At 36.7% G+C, this 16,027-nt stretch overlaps 1 protein-coding gene across 3 annotated transcripts; it reads left to right on the forward strand.

Annotated features, from left to right (window-relative positions):
• Window positions 1-11,409: 11,409 nt before the first annotated feature.
• LOC104897295 (BTB/POZ domain-containing protein At1g67900) lies at window positions 11,410-15,824 on the forward strand. Of its 3 annotated transcripts, none has more exons than XM_010684155.4 (5): window positions 11,410-11,537; window positions 12,205-12,547; window positions 12,659-12,728; window positions 12,863-14,134; window positions 15,042-15,824. In XM_010684155.4, the coding sequence occupies exons 2-5, from the start codon at window positions 12,489-12,491 to the stop codon at window positions 15,522-15,524; spliced, it is 1,884 nt and encodes a 627-aa protein (XP_010682457.2). In that variant the 5' UTR covers window positions 11,410-11,537; window positions 12,205-12,488; the 3' UTR covers window positions 15,525-15,824. The 3 variants fall into 3 exon arrangements, with proteins under 3 accessions (XP_010682457.2, XP_010682456.2, XP_048502423.1); XM_010684154.4 differs by lacking the exon at window positions 11,410-11,537 and adding an exon at window positions 11,818-12,082; XM_048646466.2 differs by lacking the exon at window positions 11,410-11,537 and having other exon boundaries at window positions 11,818-12,547.
• Window positions 15,825-16,027: the final 203 nt, after the last annotated feature.

The following is a 16,027-nucleotide window of genomic DNA, read 5'->3' on the forward strand; positions in this document are numbered from 1 at the left end:
GTGGCACGCATTTAGAAAAAGATAAAAAAGAAATTTCATGTGTCAGGTGCTGATTAGTGAACCTGGCACAAGTGGACAGAGCTGCGTCTAATGCAGAGACGTGCCTCAGGCGCAAGTTGGTGCGCTAGACGCACCAGCCTGACTCCTTACGTGCCTTTGCCAACTTTTTAGAAAACGAGTTGTAAAATATTTATTTTGTCTTTTACTTCCGGAAATCTGATTTTATGGGATAAAATCTGATTTTAACTATAAAAATATCTTTTGAAAAATTTATTTATTAAAATAAATCAATTAATTATTTTAAAAAATTAATTGGGCTTTTCAAAGAATTGGGCTCAAAATATAATTAATTATCATGAATTATTAATTGGGCTTCAGAATAGTACTTTAACACTTATCGAAATGGTTTTGAATGGCTTTTCCGACTGCTCTTCCCTTGGGTCGGACCAATTAATACCACGGTATGTTTCATCATCGAATCCTCAAATGTGGAGACATTATTATGTGTCTACACCAAGAATCTAATTTTACTTAGTTTGTTAGAAAGTAGGGGTTCAGTTTCAGAAGTGAAGGTGGAATTGTGTATGTCTGCATGGGTTCAAATGATGTGTTGAAGGGGGTCAAGTGTGGTACTTTGTATGTTTTTCAGGGTTTTATCCTTTCAGGTTCAGCTATTGTTGCTTCATCTGCAATTCAGAGGGAGAATATGACCAAGTTATGGCACATGAGACTTGGTCATATGAGTAAGAGAGGAATGCAAATCCTCTCCAAGGCAGATCTTCTGTGTGGCCATTAGGTCATAAATCTTGAGTTTTGTGAGCATTGTGTTTTTAGGAAACTACATCGGACCAAGTTTCCTAAGGGGATATATAGAACAAAAGATACTCTAGATTATATCCACTCGGATTGTAGGGGTCCTTCACGTGTGAAATCTTTAGGAGGTCACAGGTATTTTGTATCCTTCATTGATGATTTTTTAAGAATGACTTGGTTGATTGTTATGAATTCAAAAGGTGAAGCTTTCAAAATTTTCAAGCAGTGAAAGGCATTGGTGGAAAATTAAACTGGGAAGAAGATGAAAAGGCTATGAACTGATAATGGTCTGCAGTTCTGTTTGTCTAAGTTCTGTAAGAATGAAGGGATTGCTAGGCATCATATTGTCATGAATACACCACAACAGAATGGTATAGCTGAACGAATGAATTATACACTTCTGGAGAGAGTTTAGTGCATGCTCTCTAATGCTGGGATGACTAGAAGGTTTTGGGAGAAGCCGTTAGTATAACATATTATTTGATCAACCATGGACCTTACTCTAGAATCAATGTCAAAACACCATATGAGATGTGGTCAGGTAAGCCAACAAATTACTCGAATACGCGAGTTTCGATTGTAAGGTTTACTATCATGGAAATGAGGGTAAGTAGGAGCCAAGAGCCAAAGAAGGAGTGTTTGTAGTATATGGGGATAGGGTGAAAGGTTATAGAGTTTGGTCCCCATTTGAGGGTGGGGTTATACTGAGTAGAAATGTTGTCTTTAATGAAAATTCTACATTTAATCCTACTGTGAAGTCCATTGTTGGACCAGATATTGTTAGAGTTGAGGTGCATGTGGAGCAGCAAGTCACTCATGATGAGAGTGATGAAACACATAAAGATAATCAACATATTAATTTTGAATCATCACAATCTTCAATACCAAAGGGAGAGGCGCCTAGCCTTGCTCGGCAGTGTCCTGTGAGGACGAATTTGGGAAACCTCCAAATAGGCATGATTTTGAAGATATGGTGGCTTATGCACTGCAGGTTGCTGAGGAGGTGGATGTCTATGAGCCATCTACCTACATGAACGCAATTACATGTACGGGGTCTAACCATTGGTTGTTGCAATGGGAGATGAGTTACACTTCATAAGAACGAGACTTGGGAGTTTGTGCCTAAGCCTCCAGGGAGAAAAATTCTTACATGTAAATGGATTTTCAAGAAAAAGGATGGGGTGACATCTGCAGAAGGGGTTAATTATAAGGCTCAACTGGTTGCAAAAGGGTTCACACAAAGTCAGGTAGTATGCTACAATGAGATTTTTTCACCTGTAGTCAGACATATTTCTATCGGGGTGGTACTAGCAATAGTTGCACATCAGGTTTTTGAGCTCTAGCATCTAGATGTTAAAAACAGCTTTTCTACATGAAGAGTTGGAGGAGGATATATACATGGCTCAACCAGATGGTTTACAGGTTCCAAAGAAGGAAATTTTTGTTTGCAAGTTGAAGAAATCCTTATATGGGATAAAGCAGTCTCCGAGGCAGTGGTACAAAAAATTCGATAGCTACATAATGGAACTAGGCTACAACAGGAGTTCATATGATTGTTGTGTGTATCACAACAAGTTGACAAATGGATCTTTCATCTACTTAGTGAATAGTGATGTATGTAGATGATATGTTGATAGCAGCTAGGAACAAGTCGGGTGTTCAGAAGTTGAAGGAGCTTCTCAGTGCTGAATTTGAAATGAAGGATTTGGGTGCAACTCGAAAATTTTTGGGTATGGAGATATTTAGGGAGAGGGGTCAAAAGAAGCTTTTCTTATCACGAAAAGGCTACTTGATAAGATCTTGTCAAGGTTTGGCATGTGAACAGCTAAGCCTATAGATACTCGAAGTGCGGCCAATGGTCATTTGTCCATTGCTTTTGCGCTTAAGTCTTCTGAGGAGGAGTACATAAGTCGGGTTCCTTATGCTAGTGCAGTATGTAGGGAGCTTGATATATGCTATGGTTTGTACTAGGCCAGATCTTGCACATGCAATGAGTGTTGTTAGTAGGTTCATGGGTGATCCTGGTAAGGAGCATTGGCAGGCAATCAAGAGGATATTTCGGTATCTTAGAGGTACGTTAGATGTTGGTCTTATTTATGATGTTTTGTTACATTTTTTCTCTTATTCTGATTATGCTGGGGACATTAGTACAAAATCAATGATTTGCGTCGGACCTGGACCCACCTTTTGTGTTGGACTTTCAACGCCACAAGTCTCGACACAGATAAGGGAGACAAGTCTGCACCAGATAAGGAAACGACGCAGATTTTAAACTATTTACGTTGGACTATAAGCTATGTATAGGGCACATGATACCTTGAGCCCACCAGCAACAACACATACATGACACTATCTGCGGCAAACTATAATGAATGTGCGACACATATGCATGTGGATCCCAGTTTCTTTTGCGTCGAACAATATACATCATCTGACACAAATCGCAATTATTTTATTAAAAGAAATATGAAGTTAGAAATTTATACATGATTAATTAGTTTATCAATGTAAATAACACTATGTTTGATTCTGTACATAATTTATTAGTGTTACTATCAAAAATGTATTACAAACCACTCGAATCGATTTCGAAAGAAAGAAAAAATATGTAAAATACATACAACTAAATTACATTTTGAAAATATGTAAACAAAATGTAAAACTACAAACGGAATCTAGAACAATCGAGAAAGAAAGTGGGCACCCGATGACTTTGCCGGTGTTTTCCGATGAGCTCGAGGAAGAAGACTTTGAGAAGAACCAAATTCAAATCTGAAAATGAAAAAAAAGATTTTTAGAACCGAAAATTTAAAAGAAAATCCTAAATTCGAATAATATACCCTAGACTAGGATAAATGCCATAAAATAAACAAAAAAGATTAGATTCTAAAAAAAATATATGTATATATAAATATATATTATACTCAAAATTAAAATCTCACATCACAAAATATCAGATTTTGTGTATCAGTTTATGTTTTTTTTTGCTTTTGATAAACAAAAATAATACGAACCCTAATTTTTTCCCCAAAACAATTGTTGTGAAGTTCCATTCAATTATGGACAAGGGTTGTTGGTAATTGAGTGGGAAGGGGGAGTACCGCCGAAAATTCGCCGGCGTGATGGCTGGCGCACCACCGGACTGTGGTCGGCGTGGTGGTGGCGCGCGGGTCGCTTTTTGCGACTAGGCGGTTGCTGCTGCCCGCGGAGTGCCGTGGCCGCCAGCACCGTCGGTGGTGACCGGCCTGTTGTGCGCGGTGGTGACTAGCCTGTTGCGCACTGTTGTGGGCCGCTGCTGAGGTGGCAGTGGTGCTTGGCACACTACTGCCTTGGCAGTTTCATTTTTTTCTTTAGTTAATTATATGTGATAATTGACTAGTTAATTTTAAAGGGGGTTACTAAGGAGTTAATAACTATTATAATTTTTTTTATGATGTTAATTACATGTTAGGTTGTTAGTATTAATAGTTGATTAATTCTTCCATGCCTATTTATGTGGTTAGTAATCATGTTAAGTTTTTTTTTTAATATGATTAAAATATATGTGGTGCCTACAATTGCTTTAATTTTTCTTTAAGTTTAATATGATTAAATTTGTTAGATTAATATTTTAAAGCCTTTGTGAGACGAAATTCTAATATGATTAAATTTTGTCTTAAAGTACCAACCATAGGATTTAATGTGAGATTAAATCTTCATGGTATTATTATGTTTTAAAGTTATTAAAACATGATAATTTTATTTTTAATAGTTGATTAAAATGCATGTTTTATATATATGATATTATGAATGCATGCGTGACTAGTATGGCCCAAAACTTGATAAAATACGATCTGCGTATCGTTAATGTATTTTTGTAATCTAAATACAATCTACTCATCGTTGGTATTTTTGTAATATTTTAGTTTATAATTCAAAAAATATCTATTCAAGTAGTAATAAGAAGAATGGTGATTCAATCTTATCCTATGAAGCACAAGGATGAAGATCCATGATGATTCAACAAGGCAGCCTTAAAGAGTAGTCTTTAGGTTTAGGGGGCATACTAGGATTACATTTTATTTTATGCATTTAAATATTGCTTGTAAATGCTTTCTAAGTTTATTATGCTTGTGATTTAATTATTTAAATATTCACTAGTAAATAAATCAACATAATAATTTACTTAGGTCCCTTAAATAAAATATTGGGTTTTTGCTATTCCAAATAAACACCTACTAAAACTTGATCGTTAGTAATAGGTTCTGCCAAAGCAGAGTGTTACTTTCAATCTTGGGCTAAGTAGAGTAAATTTCCGAAATTTGCAAGTTTAGTTTGGTTTGGCCCAACAAAATCATCAAAACGGTTTTGGATTTTGTAGCAAAGTTTTTGGGTTTTGTGTTTGGGTGACAAGCTCTGTCTAGGATTAGGAAGGCTCTCCCCAACATTGTGGGTAACTTCCTTACCTGGGAGCGTAATCACCTTAGCAATCACCCATTAACTAAGAGTTACAATGTTGTAATTAGTAAAGGAGTTTACTTATCTTTTAAACTTGGTTTTAAGTTGAGGCCAAAGTCCACTTATAAATCATGTTTGATAGGATCTTAGAACCACTTGATTCAAAAGAGCGACACATTGAAAAATTGTTCAAGTGCATAGCTTTTATTTTAAAGTGTTTAAAATTTGTTAAAAGTTATTATGATAAACATACTTATACTTTTGCATCTTCTATGTAGATATCATGTCTGAACAACAATAATTCACCTTTTAACTTACGTTCAATCTTGAGAAGGATAAATTGAACGGGAACAATTCCTTGATTGGGAAAGGAATCTAAGAATTTTCTTGGTCCGAAGGTCGAGAGGATGTTCTTGAAACCCCGATCCCAGTTTTAACTACTACCTCTACTGATGCTGAAAAGAGGCCCATAAGGCCGTTGAGAAAGGTCAGTAATTGTTACTTGCCTTATGCTAGGCTATGGAACCAAGCCTTCAAAAGAGGTTTGCAAGCTTGGATGCCTATAGCATTATCCGACAGTTGAAAACCATGTTTCAAAACAAGCTCGGATAGAGAGGTATGAAACTCACAAGGCTATTCTTGGTTGCGTTAGTTGAAGGCAAGCCGGTGCCACTCATGTCTTCGAAATGATTGGTTATTTCGAGCCATGGAAGGTTGGGTTTTCCTTATAGCCAAGATTGGCTACTGACATCATTCTGCACTCACTTCATGAGGGGTTCAATACGTTTCGATTGAATTTCAATATGAATGGGGTGTCGAAAACCCTTGCTGAGTTACATGGGATGCTCATGACTGCCGAGCAAAACATCCCTATTGTACCTAAGAAGGAAGTTCTTATGGTTCAAAAGGAAAGGGCTTTAAGAAGGAATGGGCTGGCAAGAAAAAGAAGAAAGGGCAAGCAAGTTGCCACTAAGACTGCTGTTAAGCCACAGGCAAAGGCAAAGCCAAAGGTGGCCGCAAATGCCAAGTGCTTCTATTGTGATCAAATAGGTCATTGGAAGCGTAACTGCCCAAGTACTTGAAGGATAAGAAGTCTGGGGTTCTTCTTCAGTATCTATGTCATTGACATTAATTTAGCAACATCTACTTCTTGGGTATTTGATACTGGTTGTGTTTCTCACATTACTTCGAATGTGCAAGGACTAAAGGAGTAGAACCTTGGCTAAAGGAGAGGTAGAACTGCGCGTTGGAGATGATGGTGCAAGAGTTGTGGCCCTTGCAGTTGGGACTTATAGTCTACCTTTGCCTTCTGGATTAATATTAGAGTTTAATAATTGTTATTATGTTCCTGCTATTACCAAAAACATTATTTCTATTCTTGATTTGGATAATGAAGGGTTTTCATTTACAATTTAAAGGTTGTTTCTCCGTTTATTTGAATTCAATGTTTTATGCCACTGCTAAAAGGTCTAATGGTCTATATTTCATAGACAACAAAAAACATAGATCAAGCGATACTAATCCTACTTACTTATGGCATTGTCGTTTAGGACACATAAACGCGAAACGCATTCAGAAGTTACATAAAGATGGACTTCAACATCTTTGACTTTGAGCCATTTGATGTGTGTGAATCATGTTTAATGGGTAAAATGACAAAGTCACCTTTTACTGGAAAGGGTGAAAGGGCAGTGATCTATTGGGCCTAATACATACTATGTGTTGTGGACCAATGAGCACAAAAGCTAGGGGAGGGTTTGGATACTTCATTACTTTTACGACGATTTAAGTAGATATGGATATGTCTATTTAATGAAGCATAAGTCGGAATCTTTGAAAAGTTCAAAGAATTCCAATGAAGTCCAAAACCAGCTTGGCAAAACAATAAAGCACTCGATCCGATCGTGGTGGTGAATATTTGAGCCAAGAGTTTAGTGATCACTTGAAGAGTTGTGGAATTCTTTTACAACTCACTTCGCCTGGCACACCTCAGTTGAATGGTGTATATAAAAGGAGGAACCGAACACTACTTGATATGGTTCGGTCTATGATAAGTTTTGCTGATCTTCCAATATCCTTCTGGGGATATGCTCTTGAAACTGCTACTTTCACACTTAATAGAACTCCATCAAAGGCAGTAGAAAAGACACCATATGAGATATGGAGTGGAAAAGTTCCAAGCTTGTCTTTTCTACGTATTTGGGGATGTGAGGTTTATGTAAAGCGTTTACTTTCAGAAAAACTCGCCCCTAAATCAGATAAGTGTTTCTTCGTGGGTTATCCCAAGGAAACCAAGGGCTATTACTTCTACAATCGAACTGAGGGCAAAGTGTTTGTTCTCGTCGTGGTGTCTTTTTGGAAAAAGATTTTATTTCCAAAAAGGCAAGTGGGAGTAATGTATTTCTCGAAGAAGTTCGAGAAGAGCAACAAATGGACATAGTTCACCTATGTTAGAGCAGAACACAAGAAGGCCAGTGTTGGGCTGAAGTAGTTCTTCTTTGGAGGAATCATCTCCCACAACTGACCAAGTGTTGGAGGACGTGCATCCCATACACGAACCTCCTACTGTCCCACTTGAATCTAATTCGTGCGAAAATTCTCAAACTTGAGAAGAAAATTTATCCTATTGCAGCCCCTCGTAAGTCTAGTAGAACAAGAATACCAACCAAGAGGTTTGTTAACCGAAAATTCTGAGATAATGATTTCAGAATTTTAGGAACCTACTACTTACAAGCAAGCTTTGATGAGTGAAGACTCCGAAAAATGGCTCGAAGCTATGAGGTCCGAAATGGCATCCATGTCTGAAAATCAAGTATGGGACTTGGTAGATTTGTCGATGGGTATACACCTATTGGTTGCAAATGGGTTTTCAAAGTGAAAACAGAAAGGATGGTAATATTCAGGTTTCAAAGCAAGGTTGGTTGCAAAAGGTTCAAGCAAGTTCATGGTATAGACTATGACGAAACCTTTTCACCGGTAGCCATGCTTAAATCGTTCGGATACTCCTAGCGATCGCCGCTTTTATGATTACGAGATTTGGCAAATGGATGTCAAAACCAGTTTCTTGAATGGGTTCTTGAAAGAGGATGTGTATATGACACAGCCGGAGGGTTTTGTGGATCCAGAAAATCCTAGGAGCGTATGTAAGCTTCAAAAATCCATTTATGGATTGAAGCAAGCATCTCGGAGTTGGAATCTTCGTTTTGATGAGACAATCAAACAGTTTGGTTTTCTCAAAAACGGAGAAGAGTCTTGTGTTTACAAGAAGGAAAGTGGGAGTAACATAGTCTTTGGTCTTGTATGTAGATGACATACTTCTCATAGGAAATGACATTCCCATGCTTGAGTCAGTCAAGGAATGGTTGAAAAGTTGTTTTTCTATGAAAGACCTTGGAAACGCTAAGTACATTTTGGGGATCAAGATCTATAGGGATAGGTCTAAGAGGATGATCGGACTTAGCCAACAACTTATATAGATAAGATCGTCACTAAGTTCAAAATGGAAAACTCTAAGAGAGGTTTTCTACCCATGCAATATGGCGTGTCACTTAGCAAGACTCAGTGTCCTTCTGGACTTGATGAGATTAAGCGAATGAGTAATGTTCCTTATGCGTCAGCTATAGGATCCATTATGTACTCCATGATTTGTACTCGCCCAGATGTTTCATATGCCTTGAGCATGTGTAGCAGATTCCAATCACATCCAGGCGACGCACATTGGAGTGCAGCTAAGAATATCCTAAACTACTTGAGAAGGACTAAGGATAATTTCTTAGTGTATGGAGGTGAGAGTAAGTTAATTAATTGTTGAGGGTTACACAGATGCGAGCTTCCAAACTGACAAAGATGATTTTCGATCCCAATTTGGTTTCATCTTTTGTTTAAATGGAGGGGCGGTGAGCTGGAAAAGTTCAAAGCAAAGCACTGTTGCTGATGAAGAAGTTAATTTTGGACGTAGGAGTAGTGCCTAGTGTTGGAGATGTATTGTTTTACATTGTGATAACAATGGTGCCATAGCTCAGTATAAGGAACTAAGATCACATCAAAGGTGTAAACACGTACTTAGAAAGTTTCATCTTATTCGAGAAATCGTTGGGAGAAAAGATGTAATAGTTAGCAAAGTTCATACAGATAGCACTGTCGCTGATCCTTTGAGTAAACCATTGCCTCAGCCTAAGCATGAGAGTCATACTAGGGCTATAGGACTTAAGCATATATGAGAGTGGTTTTGATTGTTTACTATTTACTTTTAATTAGTTCACAGTTGTAGTTACTCTTATGATATGTTTGGTTATGTTTATTAATAAAAGGTTATATTTTCTTATTTAATCTTGGTTTAGTATTAAATAAAATGTTCAAAGTATTTTCTAACGTTTGATAGAATTGCCAAATACGTGATTTGACAAATGAAACTCTATCTAGTGACCATGAGGTATAATATACCTTAGTCCCTAGTCCGAATCATTAAGTTGAACGTACATGATTCAGTTTCATGGACTATATTGCAAGTTGATTGATAGCGCAGTTTCATGGGCTATGAGGACATAGAGATGTCCAGTCATTTGCATAGACATGTATAGTTAATACTTGTCGGGCAGACCTAGTGGGAGTTCTCTAAAAGGTTTATGAGAATCTCATTAATATATTTAGTGGATTCCTTTGACATGAGTATGACACTAATCTTACTTAAGGATTAGTATCTTTTTAACACTGCAAAACGTCGTGCTGTAAAAGGAGGCTATTAAGGAAGTGATCGGAACTGCTATGAATTGAGTGGGAGTATTGGTTATACAAGATGGGATAAAGTCATCCTAAGAGTTAGGATTGGTGTCTTGGCCTCTTGAAGAGTGAGAACTGAAAATGCATGACCATGCTCAAATGGATTAAGAAGTTAATCATTTGTTGCGACAGTTCGAACTCAGATTTCAAGAAACAACTTGAATATTGGTATGCTTTACATACAATGTTACCATGTCATCAAGTTAGATATTAAGCGACTTAAGGAGTTTGAAGGTTACACACTTGTTCTTAGACAAGTGGGAGATTGAAGGATTTTGTCCTCGATCAAGTGTAACAAACTAAATATATATGGACAAGTTTATAGAGATAATATATTCAATAATATTAGGTGAACGTAACATTTTGCTAGAAGCTAAATTATGGTTTGTTGGATTAATGAGATTGATCCGACTACTAATATTGATTGGGTCCTATGAGGTCACACATTGTAACAAAGGTTAGATAATTACTCAAATCCATTTTGGAAATGATTTGATGGTCATATGGATGGTAGGATAAGAGTTGTAACTGTTGTTGTTAAATGATTTATAATCGGTAGCTTTATATGCCTAATTAAGCATCTTAATGCATGACATTATGTGGCCAATTAAGCCTTACGAAATCACCATTGTAACAACTCTATATATTGATATAGAGGTTACAAATGAGATGTATCATCATCTTTTTGCTAAAAATTCTGATTTTCGGTAAAGCTTAGGCTCCTCCTCTTCCTCCCTTTTTGGCATAACACCATACAAAGTAAGGAGTGAAAAAGTTCCTCTTTCCGTACTAGCATACGTGGTGATCTAATCGTTGTTTGTGGACCAACACTAGAGGAACGACGTTTGACGTTCTCATAAGATCTCACTTGGAAGTTTGTACCTTTGAGGATTCACGCATCAAAGGTATATAATGTTATATATTATTTGATTCATGTTAGTTTATGCAATTTGTTCTTAGGTTAGATGTTTGAGTATATGATACTCTTTTTTCGCATTAAGCATCTAAAGTCCTACAGAATAGGTTCGAAAGAAATGTGTTTTACCTATTATAGCAGGTCATTAATTAACCCCTTGGGACCAATTTCGGTGGAAATAATGCATAGTTGGGACTGTTTAGAAATAATCCTTAGTTGTGATTAAAAATGGTGGAACGTCCATAATCTCTATCAATTTTAAAAAAAATGGAGGAAGTATATAAGATTGTTCACTCTTTATGACATTTTACCAGCTTTTAGCTCCCATAGAAATTTAGGTCCATTGTCAAAAACCAAATACCTTAATAGTTGAGACAGAGTAATCTGTAATAGTAAAAAGGAATTATCATAGGAAAATCGAGTCGCAATCATGAGAGAGGAGGCAAAGTGGGCGCAGGATAAGCACGTGGGCTTGGCCTTAGTCATTGCTCTTCGCCGTGGAGCCCCATTTAAAGCTCTTCAAGTTTTCTTACTAATTTTATTTTTTTTTACAAGGAAGCTCATAATGTACTAGTATGAATTTTTCAGGCAGGTTAGTTTTTTCATTTGCATTACACCTTTATTATTGTTAAGGCAAAAAAGGAGTCTCCACTATTAAATTCTCTATTTATTACATATTTTTGTTTTCATTTTCTCTCTTTATCATGCAACTCTGTTTATCACTAATACTACAATGATACCATGATTGATTGATACATTGAGGTAGGTTTGTTAAAATCAGACTTTTTTGAGAGAATATTGGGTGGTTTTAATGCTGGGTTCTCAATTACATGTCTTATTCAAAAAAAAAAAAAGTGTTACAATTTGGCTGAAATGCCATATTTTTAATTTTATTTTTAATTTTCTAATTTTTGAAAGGTATTTGATATTCTGGGTTTCTATCAATTTTTGACCTTATTCTCTACCTTTAAATTTCCCCGGCCTAAGGAAAGTATATTATTCATACTATATATACCCAAAATAATAACAAAACCAACAACCCAAAACACACTTCCTTTTTTCTTGGATTCTCTCTCAATATCCAAATAAAGCTATATTCTCCCTATTTCTTTTTTCTTCAGTAATTCCAATTTTCTGGTAATTTATATTTCTTTCATTTTAGGTGGTGGAAATTTGTTTAAAGTTCTCAATTTTATTGGGTTTTGTATTGAAAAATTAACCCAAAATGCTTTATTTGATTTTGTTTTCTGTGATGGCAGAGAAAGAATGAATGCCCCCTCAATTTGACAGTGTCTTTTGTGGAGTAGCAGCAATTTTAAGCATATTTTAGCTTTTGTTCTCTTCTTGGCTTTGCTGCTCAAAACAAACTAAAAGCACCAATATACTGCCCTTCTTCTGTCCTCTTCTGGACTGTGTGCTTATTAACAACTACTAGTATTAAAGGGATGAAGTTTCACAACTTTATTTCATTTTTTTTTCTCAAGTTATTGATGAATTTGTGTTGCTAAACAAAGTTTGTACTACCATTTTATTTCTTCAAGCCATGAAGTTCATGAAACTTGGATCTAAACCTGATACTTTCTACACTTCTGAAGCTGTAAGGTAATCCCTTAAAAAGTTAAAACTACCCTTTTCATTTATCTTGGTATAAGATTATGGTTTTCTATATTACAAAGTTTTCATGACATTTTTATATGTTATGAAATGAAACAGGTCGGTTTCCTCAGAAGTTTCAAGTGATCTTGTAATTCAAGTTCAAGGGTGTAGATATTTGCTTCACAAGGTAAATTTTTTATTAAGCTTTTGATCATATAATAAAATACTTTCTTATAAAAAACTTTGTATATTATGATTTGTAAGGTTTATGAATTCTGTTTTGGCTAACAATAGCCTGTGTTTTTGTCTGAATTTTTACAGTTTCCTTTGTTATCTAAATGCCTACGCCTACAGAGGCTATGTGCAGAATCCCCAGACTCTTCACCCCACCAAGTAATAAAACTCCATGACTTTCCAGGTGGGGTTGAAGCATTTGAGCTATGTGCAAAGTTCTGCTATGGAATCACCATCACCTTAAGTGCCTATAACATTATAGCTACGCGTTGCGCGGCTGAATACCTTCAAATGACAGAGGAAGCAGAGAAGGGGAACTTGATCTACAAGCTTGAGGTTTTTCTCAATTCTTGTGTTCTTCAAGGGTGGAAGGATGCAATTGTAACTTTGCAATCTACTAAGGCCTTTCCTAGTTGGTCAGAGGAGCTTGGGATCACTCATAGGTGCATAGAAGCTATTGCTTCAAGGGTTTTAACCCACCCTACAAAGATTAGTCTCTCCCGTACCTACTCGAGACGAGGTGGAGGAGGTGGTGGAGGGAGAGATGACATATCTTGTAATGGTGGCGGTGTTGGTGGTGGTGGGTCAGAGTGCGTAAAGCATAAGAATTTGAGCAAAGGGTGGTGGGCAGAGGATGTTGCTGACTTGGGCATCGATCTTTATTGGAGGACTATGATAGCAGTCAAGTCTGGTGGAAGAGTTCCTTCTAACCTAATTGGAGAGGCATTGCAAGTTTATGCCTCTAAATGGCTTCCTACTAAGCAAGTCATTCCTGACATTGATTCAGATAAATCAGGAGAAAAAACATCCAAATATAGGTTATTGTTGGAATCAATAGTTAGCTTGCTGCCTTCTGAAAAAGGTTCAGTTTCCTGCAGCTTCTTGCTCAAGTTGTTGAGGGCGGCGAATTTGCTAAACGCTTCTCCATCGTCGAAAATGGAGATAGCAAGAAGAGTGGGGATTCAATTGGAAGAAGCAAACGCGAAAGATTTGTTAATACCGGCCTCGTTGAGTGAAACTCGGTATGATGTGGATATTTTTATGGCCATTTTGGAGCAGTTTATGTCACAAGGGCAGAGCCCCCCAACTAGTCCTCCTAGGAGTAAGGGAAGATATGAGAGAAGGCGAAGGTCAAGATCAGCTGAGAATATTGATATTTTCCAAGAAAGTAGGAGGTCTTCTTCTGCATCTCATTGTTCTAAGTTGAAGGTGGCTAAGCTTGTTGACCGGTATCTTCAAGAGATTGCCCATGACCCGAATTTGCCCCTGTCGAAAATGATAGCAATTGCAGAAGCTATACCCGTTTTCGCTAGGATCGATCACGATGATCTCTACAGAGCAATTGACACTTACTTGAAGGTGTGATGCTCTACATCCCTTCTTAATGTAGTTCTTTAAAATTGGTCTGTTTTTTGCATTTTCAATACATGATATAATGTGGGTGTCAATCGTTTTAATAAATTACCAACTTCCCTGACCTCTGTATCTTGTTCCTATCTTCTGTTTTGGGTAGATTACCAAATCTTTTGGCCTTTCTTACTTGGGTTCCTAATGTCAAATGCTCACCTAATTAGCCAGTTAAACATTAGGCGGTACTTTGACAATCCCCTAGACGAGAAACTCCACATTATACTCGATATTTGCTAATAATGCTTATCTCAGTGACATATTGGTAATCTTGTGAAAATAACTTTTCCTAACAGCCTTATTTTTCCGAGAGTTACTTAAAACACCGCCAGTTCTCTGAAATATTACACAAAACACTACAGATATATGCAGTATTTGCAATTTTGCATATATAAATAAGAAAATGCTCATTATTCAAGGTCAAGAATGTGGTGAAATGGATTTCTGTTTTGAATTTTTTTTATTATTGCGGTGTGTGATGTTGTGGTAACGTTGGATTATCAAATAACACTAAATCAGGACATACAGAAGTCCTTTCAATAATCCCTGCATCATGTCATTCAAGTCTTTATGTATAGTTTTTGTCCTAATTTGCATTTTACTTCCTGTTTCACTTTGATTAAGTCGAAATTCTTTAAAAACCTCTGCCCTCTAGACAGTTTCTGTAGGTTGAACACCTTTTATTAATAAATTTGGACATGGCAGGAACATTTTTAAATAAATTTGACCAACTTTTTAGGGCCTTCCTGACTTCCTGCTATAATTACTACCAGCTTATTCAATTATTGTGATGGTAAAGACTACAGTAATGTGTAAAGGCAAGTCTAACAACAATTAACATTAATATTTGAATTTCCAGGCACATCCACAGCTTAACAAAAGTGAAAGAAAACGTCTATGCCGAGTCTTAGACTGCAAAAAATTGTCCATGGATGTTTGCATGCATGCTGCTCAGAATGAGCTACTCCCTCTCAGAGTGGTAGTCCAAGTCCTTTTTTTCGAACAAGCTCGCTCTGCCATGGCAGGAGGTAAAGTTACTGATCTACCCCCAAACATCAAGGCATTGCTCGCTGCACATGATGATTCATCTAGACCAACCGCGGCACTGAGCACCACAACGACTAATCCAGGGGCCGAAGATCAATGGAGTGTATCGGGCCTGAAATCACCCAACTCGAAGCTCGCAACTCTTAAGATGAAGTTGGCCGAGGATGATTTGGAAGAAAATAGCTTTGCGAAAGGATTGAAGTTTAAGAATCTTTGCTCGATTCCTACTCGTCCTAAACGAATGTTCAGCAAGTTATTCCCTATGAACAGCAGAAATGTGAGTGAAAAGAACTGAAGGTTTACTTGACCAGTTAAAATATTTTGGTTCTGATTTATTTCAACCATCTTGTAAAATTTTAGGCAAAGAAACTAAATGTGAATTGTTGATGTAGCCTATTTCAATAAGGTGAAAGAAAAATGTTCCAAGACTTTGAGTGGGAAAAATCTCTCAAGGTATACTCTCAATTTAAGGCCACGAGAATAGGATTTGGTAGTTGTAAATGTCTAAGCATATATGGGACCATAAAAGTGGTTGTGTTAATTTTTCCATATAATTTATCAAAATTCTGTCCCTATCCCTTTTTTGTTTATCTTATTCAAAGCTTAATTGGATCCTCATTCATTATATAGTGCAATCCAATCTGTATTCAATCTTCTCATATCAATGCTCTATAATTCAAGCTTTGATTTGGTAATAGCTTTTTATTTTAAGATATAGAAAAAAGTACTACAAAAGTAAGTTTCAAATTCAAGCCAATTTAGTCTGTAATTGCATATAAATTATTGGAATCAAGTGTT

This window comes from Beta vulgaris, chromosome 6 (assembly GCF_026745355.1).
Source record: "Beta vulgaris subsp. vulgaris cultivar EL10 chromosome 6, EL10.2, whole genome shotgun sequence".
Classification (NCBI taxonomy): Eukaryota; Viridiplantae; Streptophyta; class Magnoliopsida; order Caryophyllales; family Amaranthaceae; genus Beta; species Beta vulgaris.